The following is a 24488-nucleotide window of genomic DNA, read 5'->3' as shown; positions in this document are numbered from 1 at the left end:
AAATTAGCTGCAAAGTTCTTTGCAAATAGTTTGGCCTTGTCTGATGCGGACGAGATGACCTCTGGTCCATTGATAATGGTTGGGATAGAACGCACACTTCTGTTCAGGATCCTATTTGTTATTTGCCAAAACTGGTGGGAACCAAGTCGCTGATCAGCTACCTTGGATTTAACAGACTGGGCATATAGCTCTCTTGCATTTTTTATTACTCTTTTACAGTGGTTGCTGGCAGTCCTGAAAGCAGCTTTAGCCTCAGTGCATCTATTACGTTGGTAGTTATGGAAAAAGTGATTTCTGTGCGCGATAGCAGCAGCACATTCTGGGGAGAACCATGGCTGGCTGTTAGGTTTTTGTTGGAATTTTTTAGATGGTATGAATTGGTCTATGCCTACAATTAACCATTCGGTCAGATCTGATACTATAGAGGACACTTCCTTTTTAAACATGGAGTGCAGAGGTAAATCAGATATGAATGTACGGAAGCTATCCCAGTCAGCCATAGAGTATCGGTATACAGTACGGTGGAGGGGTACGTCTGATGGCTTCTTACATTTTGTTTTTATCTTAACTGATACGACGGAGTGGTCGGAGGATCCTAAAGGAGAATGAACGGTACATGAACATAGCTCAGGGGAAGTTGAAAGAAAAAGGTCTAAGAGGCTTGCATATTGATTGGGTGTATCGGGCACACGGGTGGGTTCGCGAACAATCTGAGTGAGGTCATAAGCAATGGCAAAATCATGACAAAACCTCCCCTCATCATCTGTCTTATTTGAATGGATCAGCCATTCCACGTTATGGACGTTGAAGTCACCACAGATGTGGATGTTAGCCGAGGGATGTGAAGACAGTATGTGGTCTATTTTCTCAGATATGCTCTTAAAGATAGTAACTCCGCTGTTGTGGGGCCTATAGAAGGCAAATATAAATGCAGTGGTGTTAGCAAGTGCAACCCTGAAGCACATATAGGGTAAATTAGGATCTTCTCTAGAGATATCCCTGCCACATGGGAAGCCATCCTTAATGTAGGCACATATTCCATGCCCATGGCGATCTTGGGAGTCAGATTTAGCTGTTAAATTGGAGTATCCATTAATTATGAACTCATCTAGGGGAGTGGTTGGCCCTATTCCAGTTTCACATAGAAATAATATGTCCGGTTTCGTCTCCTGTAATTGGGTTTCAACCTCTGGAAGGTTGGAAGAGAAGTGAGGGATTTATTGAACCATGCTCTTTCACGTAGTCGATTGAAAGTAGACGCTGCTCTACCTATACGCATTTGTAGTTCCTGTTCAATGGATACTCCCTTGTTGATGTTGGATCCAAGATACGCAAAGTTCTCGACAGTCTCTAGTTCGTGGCCATTGATGGGGATTGGTGATGCGTCACCCTGGTGCATCACGACTGTCTTCTTCACACTGATTACCAGTGCGAACTCCGCACAAGCAGCGCTCAATTTGTCAAGCAGCCGCTGGAGTCCACTTGTGGAGTGTGAAACCAATGCAGCAGCGTCTGCAAATACCACTTCTCACACAAAATGACGCATCTACGAATGCTGTGTTCGGAGTACCCTACTGCATTGAGCAGAGACTTGGACCACATATGCTCGTCACGAGAAAAGACTGAACGTCTATCATCTCTGATGCTTGCGACATATCATGGGCATCAATTGGTGGAATAGAATCACCAACGAAGAGGTGCTAAGATGTGCTGGCAGCCGCTCCTTGTTCCAGACACTCAAGATCTGACGATCGAGATGACTTGGATACCTGTGCAGAATACCCGATGGCCATCTCCTTAAGGATATCCTCTACAGCGAACTGGCAAATGGAACAAGAAACCACAGTCGACCGGTGCCCTGCTTTAAAGACATGGCCAAACAGGACCTGATCGCTCTTGGCATCGATGTGAATGTGTGAGAGGAGCTAGCCGAAGATAGACCAGCATGGAGGCGTGCCTTGAGTAAGGGTGGCGAAGGACTTGAGAACCTTTGGTTCGAGTGGCTGGCGCAGAGAAGACAAAACTAGTGACTACGTTTACTGTTGCTTGCATTAATCTTTCGTAGATTGCTTGCCATTATAGATTGGAAGAACACTAAAAGCTGCTAGATAATCAAGTTCAAAAATAGATCATCTTTTATTAGATTGCATTGATTTTGAACTTTGTCAAGGCAAGAGTTCTTTAAGTAGCACTTCCCCAGATGAGCAGCAGTATTTCATTCTAGGACATATTTGATTCTTATGTAGATAGAAGATTGCATTATAGCACTTGTGCCTCCTCAGTATACATACTCCTGACTAACATGACAAGCAGCAAAATCCCACCCTTTCACTGTTGATATCCTTAGATGCCAGAAAGCTTTCTACTCTAATAGTTTTTTTTTTTACTAGTACTGGTAGACTTTGGAATTCTTTCCCTGTTTCCTGCCTCCCTTGATTGTACTAACCTGCAGAAGTTTAAGTGTAATGTGAACAGACATCTTGCTGCTCAAATTCCCTCAGTTTCTTGTTAGACATAATCTCAAATAGTAGCCCCTGACATTCTTAGTGTCAATATGCCTTGTTTGGAGTGAAAAGGAGTAGGAAAAAAAAGCAAAAAAAAAACAAAAAGAGCTTTTTATTTTAGATCTCGAGTGAGAGTCGTTCTTAGTAGATTATCAAAGCAAAGGAGCACGACATTCATTTCGACTGGAGCAAAACATTAGCGATGTACGGAGTTTCTTATCAATAGTTAATAAAAATAAAAGATAACAAGAACGGTCAAAATAATCTTACCTCCTCCAACAAGAAGAAAAGTTTGTTGTGTGTCACTGTTATAATTAACCATGTGTTTCACTCGTCTAAATTGAGTCAATTTCTTCTTGGAGGCTTTTACTTTTACTATGTCATCTTCAACTTCAACCTGCAGAAAACAAGGATTCAATTAATGATAAAAAGATAGTTTCTCCAGAATAACGTGATTTGGTTGATATGTTATAGCTGGAGTGCAATAAAAAGGATCTGAAGAAAAGTTTATGACTTTTTGTTGGTCGGAAAATACTGACCGATTTTTGGACTCTTCAAAAAATTGATTTTAATTGTTATTTTTGAATGGATGCGTCCTCTTTAATTTCTAATAATTTCTTTTAGAATGCAATTTTGAAACATAAAAACCCTTAATAATTAAAGCGAAAATAAAAAATGTGTATATTTTTCTCACAAAAGTTCAAAATCGGTTATGATGTTGCCCAAATAGCAATGAATATCAGACAGTACAAGGGTGGTTTCACAAATTTCTATACTCGGAATGAGAGCAAAAAATGTTGAAGATCAAAAATGGCCATGCACTCTTCACCTGGAACATTTCAAAACAATTGATAAAAAAAAAAATATCAAAGTGTAAGAATAACTTTCTGGAAAAGTAGAAGAAAAAATAGGAAAGTTCCAAAAGTAATGCCTATTTTTTTAATTCACCCGAAAGATTCAGAGTTGGGGGTGTAAATTGCATTGTTATGATGACTGAAATTATGCATTCAGGACATGAAAGTTTCATCTCTCTGTGCATCAGAAGCAGAGATGCGTCATTGAATTCCTACATGCATAAAAAAATTGAAGCAATCAACATTCACTGGCATCTGTTGAACATTTACGAAGTCGATACAGTTGATATCAGCACTGTTAGGAGATGGGTTTGTCGATTTCAGAGTGGCGACAGAGATATAAATGACAAAGCACGCTTTGGACTTTTACAAATAAAGCATCAAAAGTGGCTGGCAAAAGTGCGCTGAGAATGGTGATGACTATGTAGAAAAATAAATTCTGGAGCACAAAAGGTCGCCCGTTTTAATGATACCATTCCAGTCTTCCTAGCTCTTCAACGTTTTAGTTTTTGAGTTAAAAAATAGGAAGCCTTACTTTTGGATCAACTCTTGTATTTAATTTTTTTAACAAAAATAATTCACTTATGTTTCATGAATATCTGAATAAGTAAAGTCGGTCTACAATAAAATTTTAAAAAAACTAGAACACATAATCACAAAAGGACAAAAATCTTATTGACAGAGAAACATCATTTGACATAGTTAGTTCTAAGAATACTGCTACATAAATTGGTACAATTCAAAAATTTTCACCCTAAACTTTACAAAAATTAAGAAAATCCACATTTATCTCCCAAAAATTCAACTCATTACAATAAATCTTCTTCAATCTATAATATTTACATCTGCAGATTTTCCAGCAGATTTTTCAATCTAATCCCCGAAAAAACTATAGATCTATACAATTTGGACATTTTTACTTCAAGTTTATGGATGTGCACACCAGCAATAGATTTACAGATTTTACTAATTTTCAACCAGCTTCATTGATTTGATTTTATTACTGTCTAACTACATCTTTATATTTGGATATCAAATTGAATATCCTTTTTTGCATCTCTATATAGTTCTATAAAATCTTTCAAACGCTACTTTCTTTCAAACTCTGAAGTTTTCAATTTTTGCGTTAACCAGCAATGTTATATGAAATTTTTTGTTTATCATTTTCCTCTGAAGAAAAAAAGCTACATTTCTGAAACTATGGAATAAGGAAATAATTTACTTTATTTTGTCTTCCTTGTTTTATAAACAAGAATTGTTGTAAATCACAACTTGCATAATTTTAACTTCCTCATATATACAAAAAGTGTCTCAAGAGTAATGCTTCCTATTTTTTTTATTTCACCCAAATGGATCAGGGAGAATTTCAAATTGCATTGTTATGATGATTGAACTTAAGTATTCATGACGTGAACGTATCATCTATCTCTGTTGCAGATATTGATGGTGTGAGACTCTAAAAAAAAACAACATGAACATGTGTCAGATACAGATACACATCATTGAATTCCTGGCAAAAGTGCATTGAGAATGTTGGTGACTATGTAAAAAAATAAATTCCGGAGCACAAAAGGTTACTCATTCTAATGGTACTACTCTTGTCTCCGTAGCTCTTCAACTTTTTGAGTTAAAAAAAAATAGGATGCTTTATTTTTGGAACAACTCTCGCATATCTCAACGATTATATAAACGCAACTTTGTCTGTGTGTGTGTGTGTGTGTGAGTTTGTTCCTTATAGACTCTGAAACGGCTGAACAGATTTTCTTTAAAATTTACAGAATTTTAGTGTATAAGTCTGGGAGTTATCTTAGTTAAGTTTTGTCTCAGAATACCCCCGATAATTACCAATAATCGAAACTTATTTTAATTTATGTATCGTTAGTAAGTCCATTTTTTTCAATGTCATCGCTTAGCAACAATGATAGAACAATCTGTCGTGAAAATTCTACTGTGGGTAAGTTTATAGCGTGTTTTTTTAATTTTTTTTTTTGCATGACGTGGTCTGTAGGTTCAAACCATGCACGCAAATTTCTTTGTTTTTTTTTAACTGGAAAGAAGTTTATATAAAATAATTTTATAAAAGAAACAGTAGGTTTTCTACAATGCAATGTAGAATAACATATATTTTGGACTAAGTTACTGCATGGAGGCATGTGAAGCTACCTTCTGGGCAATTTCACGAATTTCGATGACAATAAAAATATAGGCGTGTGAAATATTTGTTGACCATCATTCAATCCCGGGCAACATCGGGTCTCCCTGCTAGTATTGTTATATAAATATTAATATTTATTTATACAGACATTTAAAAGCTTTGCTACACTGGCATGACAATGTTTTGATTTGTAGTTTAATTATCTGAAGAAAAATCATGCATGATAATTCATAATTCACAATGTTTCTAAAATCGTTAATTATAAATAATCCGTACTATAAAATAATACTTAAATTATTAGGTTGTTTTTAGACAAAACAACCTAATAATTTAAGGATTATTTTTTTATCAATATGTTCAGATAAATGTAATCAGTCAAAAAGCTCATAAATTAGTAAATTAATTTGCATCAGCCGTTTTATTGAGATGGGATGAAAAATTTATGCTTTTCAATTTTTAAGTTAGAAAAATTACAAAGATTTATATTGAAACACTGCATATTCTCTCTGGATGACCCGACATTATGTGAAAACTGAAGTATAATACCCTACAAGTAAAAACAGTCTACAAACTGATCTACGACTGAAATAATTATAAAAAGAAGATAAAAAAACAATGATCCATATTTCTATATCCTGATTACCTGACACGAACTGGAAGCTCAAAGGAAATAGAAAATAGCTGAAAAACATAATTATTTTCAAATCTACAATCTTTTGAAAAAAACCCAGAGCAGACGAATTATCGAGGTTTTGTTTTTTTGTTTCCATTTTAAATTCAAAAAATAAATATAAATACATTTTTGTGTAAAACAAATATAAATTGTTTTGAAATTTTTTTTTTATGTTAAAAATATTATGTTAAAAAAACTAAAATTTGAATTTATGCATTTTATTAAGTTAAAAAAGCGTAGTTTTGGAATTAAATCACCTATTTTGGCATACTAAACCCGTTCTTTTTAGCTGTCAACTTAAATGGCTGAAAATACACTTTGTCAGTCTGAGAACTTCAAGTAAAATCTTTTATACACTAGTATATATATGCCTCATACATATTAGTGTTGGTACAATTACTCAGAATTTAAAAAAAATCAGAACTTTTTGGGATATCGGATGCAGTACTGAAATTGGAAAAATTTGTACCTATTTTCCGATTCCAAAAACGATTTTAATATTTTGTTTGTTTATTGAAAACAAAATTTCAAATTCTGAAACTTTTATGGGGTTAAAAGGTAATAAATAAAAGGAACACAGGATTTTTAGAAACGAACATGTGTTCACATAAATTACAGGCAAAGACCGGTTGAGTATATCCATTCCTCAACGTTTGCACACGTCCAGCTTGGTTGCAAGCCAATCTCAGACAGACAGATACCAATGGAAGTGACATCATGAGATAGTCCATTAATCCCCTGGAGGGGTGTCTTGAACAGATACTAATGATAAATATATTTTTTTTATTATTTACATGAAGCCAGTTAATATAAGGAGAAAAAAACCAAACTCTGTCAAGGTCAAAAACTTGCCAACAATAAGTGTTAGAGGGAATAGATTCTAACCTGGAAAACAGCAATTCTTTCCTCTTTGTCAGAAACATCACTCATGAAATGTGAGGACTAAAGGACAAAATGAGGGAAGTGAAAGTTACAAGGCTGCCAAAAATTTATTTTAAAGTAAAATTAAAATCTATAGATTACTTTCACTTCCACAAGTGTATTTTTGAGTTTGCGAAATATATGCACATATTACATGGGTTTTTACAGTGATCTAGAAATATGCACATATTACATGAGTTTTTACAGTGATCTAGAAATATGCACATATTACATGAGTTTTTACAGTGATCTAGAAATATGCACATATTACATGAGTTTTTACAGTGATCTAGAAATATGCACATATTACATGAGTTTTTACAGTGATCTAGAAATATGCACATATTACATGAGTTTTTACAGTGATCTAGAAATATGCACATGTTACATGAGTTTTTACAGCAATCTAGAAATATGCACATATTACATGAGTTTTTACAGTGATCTAGAAATATGCACATATTACATGAGTTTTTACAGTGATCTAGAAATATGCACATATTACATGAGTTTTTACAGTGATCTAGAAATATGCACATATTACATGAGTTTTTACAGTGATCTAGAAATATGCACATATTACATGAGTTTTTACAGTGATCTAGAAATATGCACATATTACATGAGTTTTTACAGTGATCTAGAAATATGCACATATTACATGAGTTTTTACAGTGATCTAGAAATATGCACATGTTACATGAGTTTTTACAGCAATCTAGAAATATGCACATATTACATGAGTTTTTACAGTGATCTAGAAATATGCACATGTTACATGAGTTTTTACAGTGATCTAGAAATATGCACATATTATATGAGTTTTTACAGTGATCTAGAAATATGCACATATTACATGAGTTTTTACAGCAATCTAGAAATATGCACATATTACATGAGTTTTTACAGTGATCTAGAAATATGCACATATTACATGAGTTTTTACAGTGATCTAGAAATATGCACATGTTACATGAGTTTTTACAGCAATCTAGAAATATGCACATATTACATGAGTTTTTACAGTGATCTAGAAATATGCACATGTTACATGAGTTTTTACAGTGATCTAGAAATATGCACATATTACATGAGTTTTTACAGTGATCTAGAAATATGCACATATTACATGAGTTTTTACAGCAATCTAGAAATATGCACATATTACATGAGTTTTTACAGTGATCTAGAAATATGCACATATTACATGAGTTTTTACAGTGATCTAGAAATATGCACATATTACATGAGTTTTTACAGTGATCTAGAAATATGCACATATTACATGAGTTTTTACAGTGATCTAGAAATATGCACATATTACATGAGTTTTTACAGTGATCTAGAAATATGCACATGTTACATGAGTTTTTACAGTGATCTAGAAATATGCACATATTACATGAGTTTTTACAGTGATCTAGAAATATGCACATATTACATGAGTTTTTACAGTGATCTAGAAATATGCACATATTACATGAGTTTTTACAGTGATCTAGAAATATGCACATATTACATGAGTTTTTACAGTGATCTAGAAATATGCACATATTACATGAGTTTTTACAGTGATCTAGAAATATGCACATATTACATGAGTTTTTACAGTGATCTAGAAATATGCACATGTTACATGAGTTTTTACAGCAATCTAGAAATATGCACATATTACATGAGTTTTTACAGTGATCTAGAAATATGCACATGTTACATGAGTTTTTACAGCAATCTAGAAATATGCACATATTACATGAGTTTTTACAGTGATCTAGAAATATGCACATATTACATGAGTTTTTACAGTGATCTAGAAATATGCACATATTACATGAGTTTTTACAGTGATCTAGAAATATGCACATATTACATGAGTTTTTACAGTGATCTAGAAATATGCACATATTACATGAGTTTTTACAGTGATCTAGAAATATGCACATATTACATGAGTTTTTACAGTGATCTAGAAAATGAAAAAAAAAACAAAAAAAAACGCAAAACAATTCTATGGCTAAATGTTTAAAGATTTAAAAAGAATTAGAATCAGTAATTGTATCAGGAATTTATAACAGAATCGGTAATTGTATTGGAATCAGAAAAAATATTGGAACACTAATAAATACTCCAAAGATTTCAAGTGTAGAATATCTGTAAAATACTCAAAATATGAGTCATCCTTTTATAAATTATCTAAGCTTAAATTAGAAAGTTTTATCATCAGGATTGAATAGAAATATTTTTAGTTCTTGATTTCATAAAAAAAAAAGAATAAACGGAAATAAAATTTGATATCAAATGCAAAAACTAAAATCTGTTTTAAATACTGTTTTCAAATGAAGTTAATCAAAAAAGAAATAAATAAATAATGTGCCAACCTGAAAAGTATGAATACTATCAAGTCCTGGAAAATCTTCTATATCACCAGTTTTCACATTGAAGCAGGCACCATGGAATGGACAACGTATTCTTCCACTGCAGTAAGCACCTAGGATTCAATTAAAGAATAAATAAAGAATTAGCAGAAATGGAAAAAAGACAATCGATTATAAGATTCAGTTTTTGTCGACTTTGGGAACTAAGAATGGAAAATTATGTCCAGATATAATAAATAAAATCACATCCATTTTAATGGAAAAAATCTGGGAGTGTGATAGAAGAACTAGGCAAAAAAAATTACCACATATGCATCTATAAAAATGACCAGGTGACACAGCACAAAATCGCTGCTTCTTGCAAAAGATAGACACAAAGGTAAACATTCCTTTCTACTTTACACATGTTGAACTGCAATATCAGAACAAATGCCCAGGAGACGACATGGGTAACTCAAAATAGATGCAAGTTGCTACAATTATGAAGGTTGAAAACGTAATCAAATAAACCAATCGGCATCAAACCAGTGCACAGGTTGCATCACAGGAATATTATGACAACCCAGAAACCTATTTTCACAGATGCAGTACATGTGGTACAAGTATTTAAGTATTCTGTCTTGTGGTCCCATAATGGAGAAGCAGCATATAGACGTATTAGACAAAGTTTAACTTTGTGGCATATATGACATGGTACTTCTGATTGATTATTCATATTATTTGGATTCATCGAACTACTGTCTTGAAGGTAATTTTCACAGCATTTCGATCGATATAACCTCCAACCTTCTTCTGTATCTTGTCGAACTCAGGAATATTTCTGCCGAACCCAGGAATTTGGACGGAACCCTTTATTTACTTCACGGGGGTAGCATGCTCTTGTTTCATCAGCCATGACTGGATAGAGGTTCTAAGTAATTTGCAATTGTATTTTTCGGTCACCCACACTGAGACTTGAACCTTCAACCTTCAGGCGAATATCACTTTTATAACTGATTTTTCTAACCACTGTGCCACAGATCCTTGCGGACAATTCTAATAAGAATTTTAGGACCCTTAAACCTATTTTTATTTCTAGTTGTAAATATCACTATTTATTATTAATCATATATAGTTTTTACTTATTGCTTGTATATATTATCTATTATTTATAATTAATATTCCCATATCATATTAAATTCTATTCTATAATTCCATCCAAATTCCAGAGTTTGACAAAATACACATGAAGAAGGTCGGTGGTTCCATCGACCGAAACGTTGTGAAAATCACACTCATGATGAGAACAATAGTTTGATAAATCCAAATATGAATCTGACATATTCACACAATGACCATTGCAAACATAGTTGGATGGAAATTTACCATAAATGTATACCTTCATTTTTTCCATATATAAACCAAGATGTCAGGTGCAGCTGTGACAAGTATTATATAAAAAATTCTTCTCTCTTCTATAGTTGTGCACGACAGCAAAATATCTATTTCCTTCATGATTGTAACTTACCTTTCCCCAGAGGAAGGCCATAATGAGTACATTTGGAACCAAACGCAAAAATTCCATCATCCTCTTTTACAATCAAAGCTTTCTCTTTACCGATTTCAACTTCCTTGATTCTAAAAAAAAACACAGATTTATTTAAAATTAGAATTGCCAAATAAAGAGTTGATGCTATCCAATTTGTAAATTTACTTGCTTTAAGTTTTGAATATTACTCCTTACACTGGACAGTTATTGTCAACAAAGATTGATGCTACTAATCAAAATTAAAAATTGCATTGAAAGTAAAAACAAGCTTTGATGTACTTATGAGTCGTGCTGAAATAAGTATCCTTGCACAAAAATTAAAAAACAATTATCAGAAGTTTTTATTAAAAATAAACATTGGTCTTATCAGTATTTTATGAATCCACCATTAATAACAGCGGGAATACCAGATGTTCCCATAAAGCAGGGGGAGATAAGTTAGTTTATGATTAAAGCAAGTAAAAATGAATGATGCAATATGGTAAAACTGCAATTTATGATAAAATTTATTTTACTTCTAATTAATTTTCCGCTCAATCATTTTTCCTAATTTTTTGTGGAGATATTCATTTCAGCATGAAATGCAAATTTCAATTGTGACTAATAATAAAGAAGCACCAAAAGATTTTTAAAAATTAAATCTTCAACAGATTTTTTTCCTAATCAATATATTTTTGGGGAAACAAATTGTCCAATCAGATTAAAAATAGCAAATCATTTTAAGAATTGGATGAATTCAGAAATAATCGTAAATAAAATGAACATAGGATATTTTAGAGGTCTATCTGATTAAATCTTTAGAATATGATTTCTACATTCCTAATTATATATATTTTTGTGAGAGTAAGGGTGATTTTCTATTGTAAAACAAGTTCAACATACTTAACATTTCTACAATCAAAGAAAATACTTACATTCCCAACTCAAGTTCATTTACATTTCCAACCACAGCTTCCACTTCATCTGACTCATCTACACTCGAGCTAACATTTGCAGTAGAAGTCATTCCACTGCTAATTGACTGATCCTTTACCTTGTAAGTCAAACCAGTAACTAAAAAAAAAAAAAAAAAATGATCAAAAGTTAAAACATAAATCAAATTTTGTTAAAGGGTGAAAAGCAAACACAAAAACATAAAATCACACATAAATACGTACAATTTTCTTTATTGCTTTGTATCCCCCCTCTCCCCCCTAATGATCTATATCTTCTTTTCTACACCTCTTAATTAACGTGACACAGTGAAGTATTTTTACTGGTGCGATGCAATTGATTAAGTTAAATTAATTTACGAAATTATGGTTACCATACTTTGTGGGGCAACAGGTATTGCTAAATCTTATTTTTTGCTCGACTTTATTTGCATGATTTTAACAGATCGTTTACAGAAAGTGTTTTTTTTTAGTTGCTTACAGAATAAAATTTGTAAACCTTTTTTTTAATTCCATAAAGTTTACAAAATTTAAAAGAATACTTTTGTTACGTAGCAGTGAGGTGTGCATATCGGAGACATATAACGGACGATGAGACATTTATGTATCGGCGACAATGATGATGATGATGACAATTACTTGTTGATTGCAGAAGAATGGGAAGAGAATATCTTTGCTTGGATGGTTAATTCTAGTCTCCATTTAGAAACATGTTAGCTCCCTCCCAGGGGTGGGGAGACAACTGTTAACCCATCCACTCTTCTCAACGTCCAAATTCCAACTCGATTATATCCAGCCGACCTGAAAATGTGACATTGAATATATCCTTCTGGTCAGCTATTTTTAGAGCTTCCGGTGCAATTTGTCCATTTTACACCTCAATATGTTTTGACAACTTTTATCAAAACATAGCTGCACATCTCATCTCTTGTTTATCTTGCCAGATAGATAGATAGATCAAGATAGATAGATCAGATATATAGATGGATTGACAGACAGATAAATAACAGATAATTTCTCTTCTTCCACAACTATATAACACTTTTAATCAAAAAGAAAAGTTCTCCGTTAACAATTTAAAAATACATATTTTACGTACAAGCACAATTTTGTTATACACATTAAAAACACTTTTTGTAAATAACCCCCCACCCTTTTTTTTTTTAAATTGTAAAACTTTGCCTTAATAAAAATCTGTAATTTAAAATTTACAACACACACATTCTTTTGTTTACAATTCACCTTAACAGAGAGCTAACAAATTTGGTGTTACTGAAATAGTATCCTTGTTGTTTATATTAAAAAAAAATAAAATAAATAATAATAATATAATCCTTGTTGTTCTTATTTACTTGCCTCACCACGGGGGGGTGGGGGGCAGAGTTAGAGATAAGGTCGGTTTTTAATGTGAGGAAAATCCAACTCTCCAAAAAGGGACACTCTGAATAGGAACAAAAATAAAAATTGTCAGTCATGAAGGGTTTTTCCTCCACTAACCGAGGACAGAAAAGGTGAAGTGTAGCATCAGAACAGATACATAATCCTTGTTGTCGTCACTTATTTTGAAGTGCTCGAAATCTGTTTGGTCCCACATTATGTATTGAAAGGTAAATATATACATTCAGAAAAATACTGTCACCATCGGCTGATTTGGACGCAAAAAAAAAAAAAAAAAAAAAAAAAATGGCTGCTGACAAAAGCAAATAATATACAATCTGCCTTACTTGTATGAATTTATTGATTTAATTAAAACAAAGAAACAAACATTGGTTTTTGAGACCAATAAAAACAAAAATAAACTAATTACATAAAACAGCAGTTGTTTATTTTTAATCTTTGTCTGGCATTTTTGTTTATTTTTTTGACAAATGGATGCACGTTTTTATTTCCTTTCAGTGAGTGATACATTTTGGACAACCTTTATCCTCCTATGATCACTGATGGAATCCAAAAATAAGTTGAACTTCTTTCATTGATTTAAAAAGCTTGGATTTAAGAATCGCATTTGTTTACAAAGTACACTATATCCATAGATATTAATTTATGCCAGTTTATTATTAAAAGTTACTGTGTTTTTTTTGTTGTTTTTTTTTTTCCAAATCCCATCATCATATATCTAATATATAATATGGGGTCAATCGGATTTTACAAGTTAGACCTAAATAGCAATGCATCTGACTAGGCATTTCATTTTCTTGACCGTTTATCCATGTTGTTATGATAGGTAACATTTATGATTAATTTTTTGCAGAAAACATCAGATTGGAATTCCCACTCCCTTGATGGCTGCCATGCTTTTTATCAGAAGCAAATATTTATTCAAACAGACACCATATTTCATCTCAACAGCAAATTTTCTTACTGATAATATTTTGTTGTAGAATATATTCTTGCCAGATATCAGTGATATATTAGAATATTATTGATGTTATAGAAACAGATGTGCAGGAAATTATAAATTCTAGTTTTAAATTATCTTGCCACATGTGACATCATGTTTATAACCATGAGTGATGCCATAAATACATTTCTTGCATAATTGTACACACTTTAAACATGGCGTCTTACACATTTGAGATTGGAGATGTGTTTACATTTTCTTAGCATGAGTAAAAAAAGAACTTGAAGACACATTTGTGGATTCACATTGCAAATTGCACTGTTAATATTAAATATTATTAAATATCTGCATTAAAACTTATTGCTATTATATGAGGCGCTAAATGTCATAACTCGGTAAGCACGATCGCTGCAAAATATCAAGTTAGTATATCATTTTATTCCCCATAGACTCCTAACACGTACAAGAGTAATTATGGTTGAATTCAAACTGAAACATAGGTAGAAATTGACTAATGCACAGTATACTCATTAAACTAAACTTTAACAGCGTTTTTCTCCATTTTTTGTTTGTGGCGTTTACTGAGTTATGACATTCAGCGCCTCATATTTTTCTAATGCCATATAATAATACGCTAATATGATTTTCTGTTAACATGTATATAATTATAAACAACACATGATTTCTTACAAAAATTTCCTTTTTTTATATTTATTTTTAATATGAAATTATAATTATTTCAAATTGAAGGGTTTTCGTTTAAAGTTTTTTTGTCAATTGATTCACATGGCTCTGCTTGATAAGACGCAGTGATTTACACTGATACTTACAAAGAAATTTCTGTCTTTACTTAAAACATTCATTTTACATGAAAATTTAAAATCCATACAAACATAACTCTATTTTATTTCTAAATGGAAATCGCTTCAGACAAGGTATGAAGCCATTTGATATAAGGAGCTTAAAAGAATGAAAGATGATTATCGCAAAAAAATGCCTCTTGGCTTCAGTCTATAAAAAAACTATAGATCTGAAGGCGGGAAGAAAACAATAAGCAGAAAGAGAATTCCACAAATGTACACTTCTTGGAAAGAAGCTACTGGAATAGGAAACTGTATTAGAATTAATTATCAAAACAGCAAATTAACAGAGACCACTATACTAATGAGTCAAACGAACTGGAACAAAGGAAGAAGGGAATAGATCAGACAATTCTGAAGAACGCAGGCCATAATAGGATTCATAGGAAAGTCTGAGACTAGCAACATCACGTCTGTGAGTGAGAGGTCGCAGAGAAGAAAAGGTGAGGCCAGTTAAATTACAGATAAGTTTCTGCACTTTATGAAGAATACTCAAATGAGACAGAGATTCGCCAGCATCAAATATGACACCAGTTCTCCATATATGGTCTGATAGTAGATTTCTGTTAAGATCCGATTTAAAAATCACAATGTGAGGAGCGAGAATCATATAAATGATGATCTCAAATGTTCTTTTGAAGTATTGCTATAGACAGTCGTGTCATGTATCTAAACATCAATAAATGATCACACCGCCAGTCTATTAAAATAAAAATAGAAAAATCAATGATTACATTGTGATGTTTACATTAAAACTAAACGAAAATTTCATGAGTAAAGTTTCTTTCCTAGAAATGTCTGTGGAACACAATACTGTGGGGCTAATGTAAATAAGTTTTTGTTGGGCTGTTAAAACCTTACCTAAGTTCCACCATTACTGACAATCACAGTGTTGTCTCATTGTCTCCCTTAACCTAATCAACCCTTATCCTAGAGAGGCCTTTGAGCCTTGATAAGCGGTGACCGCCCTTTTAAAAAAAAAATCCTGTAAACATTAATTCATTTTTATTTCGGACTATTATTCTCATCTTTATTAGTTGTTGTTTTCATCTTTATTGGTTGTTGTTTTTCACAACGTTTCGGCCAACTATTCCTCTGGCCTTCGTCAGGTGGTAACCGCGACGGATAGGAACTCTGAATCTCCTAACTGCATTCTCAGCAATTACTGTCATCCGTAGTTGCTTTTGTCTCACCACGTGTTGGCCAAGTAAACCTCTGGCATGCTTTGGGTAGGATTGAAACCGCTATCTTCAGACATTGTCTGAAGATAGCGATTTCAATCCCACCCAACAACTACAGATGACAGTAATTGCTGAGAATGCAGTTAGGAGATTCAAAGTTCCTATCCGTTGCGGTTATCACCTGACGAAGGCCAGAGGAATAGTTGGCCAAAACATTGAGAAAAACAACAACCAATAAAGATGAAAACAACAACTAATAAAGATGAGAATAATAGTCGGAAATAAAAATAAATTAATGTATATAATGCTCATCTCAAAAATGAATTCCAATTAAGGAATAATATATATCCTGTAAACATGTTCGTTATTTAATTTGTTTTAAGCCGGATAAATTTGGTGGCAATAAACCTCCTCAAAGTTCCAATGGGGTCCGTACCCTTCCAGTGGAGGTCTGGTTGGTACTCTCTATCTCCTCGCTTTCCATTGTGTTAGTTATATTTAATGGTTTTTACTGTTTACTCTCTTAAAACAACTTTTAATTTTGTATAATTCTAAACTTAATTTTTCAAAATTAATACTAGTAAGGGCTATCTGGTGTTGCCCAGGTTTTGGTGTTGAGCAGATAACATAACATGCAGCAGTAGAGTAAGGACTAACTTTTTATGCCTATTATCTATGTTCCAAATTTCATGAAATTTTTTCCAGTTAGTTTTGCATTCATGAATACATTTACTTTTAAGAATAAGAGCAGTTATGAAAGAATTTTAATTTAAGTTTTAAGACAATTTTTAGTTTTATATTAAGTACAAGAAAAGTTTGGCACTCTAGCAGAATTAAACCCGTATCCTCAGGATTTTGCATAAATTATGGTTTGGGCTCGACCGGCAGTCACCAGGTTAAACCTAGCAAAGTAACAACACAGATGAATATCCAAACAAAAACAAAAAAAAGGTATAAATGCAATAAATTAAAAATAAAATCTACTGTAAACTTACTGAATATATATATATTTTTTTTCAAGAATACTTGCACTTTGTATAGTTTATTTATTATTATTATTATTTTTTTTTATTTATTTTTTGCCATTTTGGGTATTTTTGCAACAGTACCCAGCGTAGTGTAAAAACTTTCAACCTCCCCATGTTAAGAATAGTTTTCAGAAAAACATCCTCCTCCTCGAATGCCGTTCTTAACATAGGGAGGTAGGGGGTGTTAATTCTGCAAGCCATTCCTAACATGGGAATGTTGAGGATGTTTACACCACGATTTGTACTGCCATAAAATATTGGGTATTTTTCAATAAAATTTTTAGTACCCAGCGTAGTATAAACACCTCAACCTCCCCATGTTATGAAGGGCTTTCAGAGTAAACACCCTCGAAAGCCGAAATTTAGGGAGGTTGGGAGTGTTAATTCTGAAGGAGGTTTTTAACATGTAGATGTCAGGGGTGTTTATGGCACGGTGGGTACTGTTGTGTAAAAAAAACACCCATTTTTTTAATAAGCAAAATTTTCAACAAAAGATGCATATGTTTTGGTACTTATGCACTTATGTTAGCGTGCTGAAATAACAACGTGATTATTTAGAAACACATTATAAACTTGAGTAGTGTAGGGTGTTTTGTAAATATAGTGTACTTTCACCTAACAATTTAATCAAAGAGATATTTTGAAAGTGAATTTGATTTAAGAAGACCATGTTACACAATAGTGTGGTAACATAAGTACACAGTTATTTATATAATTGCGGATCATTATCCTCAATGTGGTTGTTTCACAACATTTCGGCCAACTATTCTTCCTCTGGCCTGCGTCTTGTGGTTAACCGCAATGGTGTAGAAATGATGAATTGCGTAAACAACCAACCTGAAAGATGAGGACAATTCTCCGGATTTAAATGAACAACTAAAAAATAAATAAATAAATAAAATAGAACTATCTTTAATGACAGAATGTAAAAAAAAAAACAAAAGGATGCTAATAGAATAACGCACACAACTGCCAAGGAGATGTCATGTAATACAAAAAGGACAGGGAAACGTGAATTGAGTAAACTGCTAGACGACTGGGCTAAAGAACATAGCGTCGCACAGTGCAAGCGATAAATGAATAGTGGGAGAGAGTGAGAGAGGGGGAGTGAGTAATGACAGGAGTGATTAAAGGAAGAAGGAGTTTTACGTAGCTTTGTATATGCTTAGTCTCGTATTTCTGTTGCTGAATAAATATAATGGTAAAAGCAATGACTTAATATAATATCAGTAAAGTCCCAAAATGCATAGGTAATTAGAAAAAAAAAAAAAATAGAAACGAATGGATATCTAAATAAATGGCGGCATGTTTGTAAGTGTCGAACTGGTTGTTTAATGGTGGAAGATGCGAATATCAGAATATGAGAATGTCTACGTCGCAGCCAATCAGTGGTGTCGGATTTCAGTAAGGGAGAAATTATTATTTAGAAATAAGACAAATGTAAAGGTTATGGTATGTGTATGTGTCGAATAACCAGTTAAGAGCGGAGTAAATCAAGCAGTGTAGGAATATGTAGAGATATTGTGGGTGCCTAGTGGGAGCACAAAATAGGTTGAGAGAAAAATAGGAACTACTTTCTCTATAGATGGTGAGATAGTGATTGTGTCACTTCTCTGAATTAACGTAAGATTTTAATGTAACACTTAAATGTGTATATAATGTCATTCTGAAGTTACATAAGATAGTGGCTATTAGGCTAGATTTAATAAATCTGCATGTGACATGTGTTGTTGAAAACCTACGGTATTTTGGTTCAGAGGGGAATTTCTCCAATCAAATTATTATATACAGGATGATATACAGGGTGATTCCGCCTCCCCCCAAAATATATGAGCCATGGAATCGTTAATAAAATTCACACTCTTTTCTACAATCCAACCATATTTCCATATTTGCTACAAATAAACTTCATTCCATGCCTGACTTGTCCATCAACTTTCAGTCATGAGTGTTCAACAATTTTTGGTTTATTGTTCAATGACATGCACGGTCATTTTGGTGATCAATGCTGTGAGAGGTGAGTGTCAATTATTGACAGTTTTTCACATCGTATCCAGACGGTATCATGACAGAAATTTAGTGGATAAGTAAGGCATAGAATGAAATTATTTGTACTAAATATGGTTGTTTTGAAGAAAGAACTGAATTTTATTAACGATTCCATGAATGGTGTTCTTTTTTTTTTATAGAAGAGGTTCATCCTGTATTTTATCAAAACTGCAAATTTTCACAGCTAACAATCATAGTGATTTTCATTAGAGTAACAGTTTTGCAAAATTTAAATTTGGGTCAGAATAATCAGAATAATACATATAAGCAGTCTTTAAAAATATTGTTACTAATGAATACTAAATAATTATTTACGTTAAAAAAAATACTAAGATCTCCAGAACAATACTGAAAAATTGTTTCTAGGATCATCAAGCAGGGCTTGGACTCACACCAGCTTGGCATTATAATTTGAAAAAAATCAAACAAACAAGCAAAAATCAATCAAAACAAAATAATACAAAAACAGATTTATAAGATGTAGGTTTAATGTTTACAATTCTATTTAAAGCTTAAGTAGTGTGACAAAGGAAATTTCTATCTTAAATATTATCAAACTCTTGTATAAAACCAACCCTAATTGTAGGCAATTATACTGGGTTATTGTCACAAAGACAAACTAATTTTTGTAACGTTTGTATTGTGTAGTTTTTCAAATATATTGAATAAACCTAAGTGTGACAGACGAACCAACCAAAAAAAAAAAAAGCAAAAAGTTTTAAAGATGTTTGGACACATCTTAAAACATAAAAATGTCTTAAATTGCATTTTCTGTGTTCTATCAAATAATGATGTAACTAAAGATAAAATTTAGTAATTATTTGTTTTTTTATTTTAGCTTGATCCAGTTTTGAAAAGCAATAAAACATTATTTAAAAGAGTTTTCTTACCTGCTTAACTGTGAATGCATAAAACCAACCCCATCTAAATTACAAATCTTTCTCTACTTGTGGAATTTACAATCAACTAAAAAATATAATAAATCTAAAATAAATCTTCTCTACTTACAGAAAGCAATAAGAGTGCTTTCTTTTCATAGTTTTGTCAAGTTTTTTATACAATGATTTATGATAGAATATAATCCGTGTCATGAATCACATGACACATCCAAGTTGTGGAGAAGTGAAATTTTTATTTTCTATGAATGAAACAGAAATCATATGATTACGTGGAATGTTGAAATGTAAAGAACAATCAATCATGCATTTTTTTTTCTTGTCATAAAAATGTTAATTAAATTTCTTTTTATTTTAATAGAGGGTGGAACGCTAAAAGTGTCGCAACAACACTAGTTTTATTTTAAAACATTTATTGAAAAAAATCAGTTCAGGTAATTTGATTATGTAGTAGAGCTGACATCTATTCAATGTAGCTGCCTTCAGCCTCAATCACTGCCTCAATATAGAATGTAGAGTCCATGAACACAGCTTCTTTCTTAGAACAGCACGCCAGTGGAACTGTTTCGTCTGCCTGTTTCCCACCTGACTACAACTTGGATGTCTTCAAATCCAACGTAAACAAATTCCTGATGAACCGCCCCCTTAAGTAGACACTTTATGAAACCTCAACACTAACGTACAACGTACTGTATATGCAAGAAGAGTGGCTTCCGGGCCTTGATAAGTGGTGACCTCCTTGTAAAAAAAAAAAAAAAAAAAAAAATATGGGTCTGGAACTAGGAACATGCCTTTTTGGCAAGCGTCGGTAGCAGCTTGGCAAATACTCGGTGGATGTTGGCAGTTAGGCTGGCTTTGGTATTGTGGGAGATTATATTGGTGATGTTCTCGATGTATGACTAAACGAAGTAGTCTAACAGTTTCAGGTCGGGGAGGAGGAGGGGGGCAGTGAGAGAAAGGTACAAAGTCATACCACTCCTTCTGAAGCCAAGCCTCGGCCACTTTGGACTTGTGGGCTGACATTGAGTTCTGCTGTCCACATCCAGGCTCTGCCAGTGGTTTTGATTGCACCAAGGGATCACCACACTCTTCAGCATATTCAGGTACACTTTGGTGTTGACATTCGAGCTGACTTCGAAGATGTGAGGTGACATAATGTGGCCCTCACTTGAAGCCACACCAAAAACAATAACCATAGCCAGAAAATTTGTTTTTATCACCCTGAGCACATCCCTGTTATTTGTGGCAATTCAGTGATGGTATTTTGAGGATGCTGGCGATGATCCTATTGTCATAACTTGGATTGGTAGAGAGCATGAGTTGTACAGTGGTGCATCTCTAATCTCACTCACTGAACACTGTTTCACTTTCAGACATGATAGAAGGCTCTTATCGCTCTTGGGATTTGTACACAAAGTTCGGTGGATGCATAAAGCTAACCAGAGAGCTGAAGGAAATATTAAACATGAGGAAAACAACTATAGTACCAATAATTATAGGAGCACTAGGGACACTTTGAAAAATCTGGAAACAAAAGATTAAAAGAAATTGGAATCAAAGGGAAGACTGATATCATACAAAGCACACTACATCGAAACAGCTGAAATATTGGGAAAAATCTTTGAGTGCAGAAGTGAACCAACATAGCAGAAGCAATTGGCCAACCACAGTAAGTTGAAATAAATAAGGCTACATGAATACAACTGGAAATAGAAAAGAACATTTCACAAAACCAAGGTAATCAAAAATACTAGGGTAGATATATAAGAAAAATCTCATAAGCTGAATTCCTCTCTCCCTCCTCAAATGGTTGTAGAAAGTTTAGGAGGATGGAAAAACCGAGGGGAAGAAGGCATCATTCAAGCCTTCACTAGAAGGACACTGAGAGCACTGTAAATTCCAAATAAAGACGTCATCAGATGTTGCGAAAATGCAAAGTGATTTATAATGACGATTGAGAGAAATGATGTATTAGAAATCTGAGGAGACTTGTTGTCACTCGGTCTCCAGAAAACACCACCTAATCTTTTGCCATCACTTATTTGGGCATTTTTAACAACAGCCAACAAAATAAAAAAGGAGAGAGAGAAAAAAATATGATGACTGTTACCAAAGGCAACATAAGTTACATTTCTTACTATCTGGATAAGCTTTTTTTTGTGTTTTAACTTATTTTGAAGTGTTTTTTGTTCAAAAGAAACAGTATGTTAATTATGTTCAGTTAAAATGAAAATAAATCATAGCTGCCAGAAGTACTGCACAATAACTCTTGATAATCGCTCAAAAATCGAAAATTAAACAAAATACTGGTAGAACATTACATTTTATCATGTAAGAACTCATAGTAAGAAATAATAACAAAACTAAAAAGAACTTACCTGGCCCTTCTTGCAGATCGGAGTTTTGTGTAGTCTGAAGATTTACTTGCCCTGTTGAAAAAATATTAATTTATATCAATATAACCTTATATGTGTTGATAAAAAAATAAGTCAATATCAGTTTTATTCTTTGTAGAGGAATAACATGGCATATACAAGAGTTCTTTACCAGCAACACTGTTTTTTGTACACTGATGGTATGTTATAGATGGAAAAAATTGGGAATACCTGGAGATTTTTTTTTGTTCATATGTTCTTTTTAAAACGAAAAGGAAGTGGTTCATTTTCAAGTGGTTCATTTAAATGTGATTTTTATCTTAAACTTTGCAATACTGCTCTACCTTTTTCCTTTTGTCAGCTTTTGATTAATGATCAACACAAGAAAGGTTAGGGTTAGGATTAATGATCAACACAAGAAAGGTTAGGGTTAGGATTAATGATCAACACAAGAAAGGTTAGGGTTAGGATTAATGATCAACACAAGAAAGGTTAGGGTTAGGATTAATGATCAACACAAGAAAGGTTAGGGTTAGGATTAATGATCAACACAAGAAAGGTTAGGGTTAGGATTAATGATCAACACAAGAAAGGTTAGGGTTAGGATTAATGATCAACACAAGAAAGGTTAGGGTTAGGATTAATGATCAACACAAGAAAGGTTAGGGTTAGGATTAATGATCAACACAAGAAAGGTTAGGGTTAGGATTAATGATCAACACAAGAAAGGTCATTCAAATTATACACAAAGACCAAATACTTTTCTTGCATAAAAAACTTTATTTGAAAATTGTTATGCAACTCTGATTCTGGATAAATTGGACATACTTCTCAACGAGATATAAAATAATAAAACAGCACATACCTATAAATGTAAGATGCTTCTAGCTTCCTAGTTTCTGCTCAAGGAATTAACTCAACCATTTTATTGCATAATCACAGTTATGCTCCTTCCCCCCCCCAAAAAAAAAACATTAATAGATAAAGATAATAATTTTCATTTTATTTTATTTGCTGCAGGTGATATTGATAACCATAAAAAAATATAAGCAGTCTATACAGATTTAATAATTTGATAAAAAGGTTTTTGCTCAGAATACACTAAAAGTTAAAAGGTTTAGACTAAACAAGTAAGATTTACTATTAAAAAAAAATAAGCAAAAAAATGACTTGTTTTAATATTACTTCTCAACATGACATATTTCCAATCTATTGCATTGTGATAACCTTCTAATATGCTTCTCTCTCTCTCTCTCTATATATATATATATATTACACAGAATGTTTCAAGCAAACTACATTTCCTTATTATAATCAAAGTTGTTCATCTTTTTACACTAAAAACTGTTTTAAAATACTTAACATTGCTAGGGTGGCAGAGTTGAAGCACTTCCACCAACAGGAGCAGAAAAGCGCCTCCTTCCTTTTGTTAACCAGTGGGAAACTCTTGGGCAAGGTTGAGTACCTACTTAGCCTCTTCCCACCTCCCATCAAGATATTTGAAGTCATGGCAAGCAGGTGATGGATGAGCAGCTTGATGGTTTCCTCTGGATTTGCTCAACTCTTCATTGTGTTAGGCAAATGATACTGATTGAGGTACAATGGCCACAACAACCCACTCTGTAGGATCACTACCCCTATAGCAAGTAATTACAATCGACTATAGGTACTATACTGCAAATAACACCATGATGAAACAGTCTGAATGTTGAAGGGACTGGTGAGCCATGATCCTTGATGTTTGTGGAAAGCAAACCTGATACAAGAAGCCTTGCCAAATGTTGGAATCTATATCAGTGTAAGAAAGTTGAGTTCG

The 24488-nt window shown here is 33.0% G+C and overlaps 1 protein-coding gene across 6 annotated transcripts in view; it reads right to left on the bottom strand.

Moving 5' to 3' along the window:
* Nucleotides 1-24488, bottom strand: part of LOC145278157 (apoptosis-inducing factor 3-like) — a 160440-nt gene that overhangs the window by 47232 nt on the left and 88720 nt on the right. For 5 of the 6 annotated variants that reach the window (XM_080130439.1, XM_080130460.1, XM_080130445.1 and 2 more), the window contains 5 exons: nucleotides 22676-22726; nucleotides 11925-12063; nucleotides 10990-11099; nucleotides 9486-9595; nucleotides 2775-2901 (listed from right to left, as the gene is read on the bottom strand). In XM_080130439.1, coding sequence (XP_079986565.1) covers nucleotides 2775-2901; nucleotides 9486-9595; nucleotides 10990-11099; nucleotides 11925-12063; nucleotides 22676-22726 — 537 coding nt within the window. Of the gene's footprint in view, nucleotides 1-2774; nucleotides 2902-9485; nucleotides 9596-10989; nucleotides 11100-11924; nucleotides 12064-20291; nucleotides 20518-22675; nucleotides 22727-24488 lie in introns of those variants that run through there. The other variant, XM_080130472.1, reaches the window with a different exon arrangement.

The sequence above is a fragment of the Euprymna scolopes genome, chromosome 1 (genome assembly GCF_053919585.1).
Source record: "Euprymna scolopes isolate OS-2025 chromosome 1, ASM5391958v1, whole genome shotgun sequence".
Classification (NCBI taxonomy): domain Eukaryota; kingdom Metazoa; phylum Mollusca; class Cephalopoda; order Sepiida; family Sepiolidae; genus Euprymna; species Euprymna scolopes.
The sequence above is the reverse complement of the archived record's forward strand: the minus strand, read 5'-3'. Positions and strand labels throughout refer to the sequence as shown.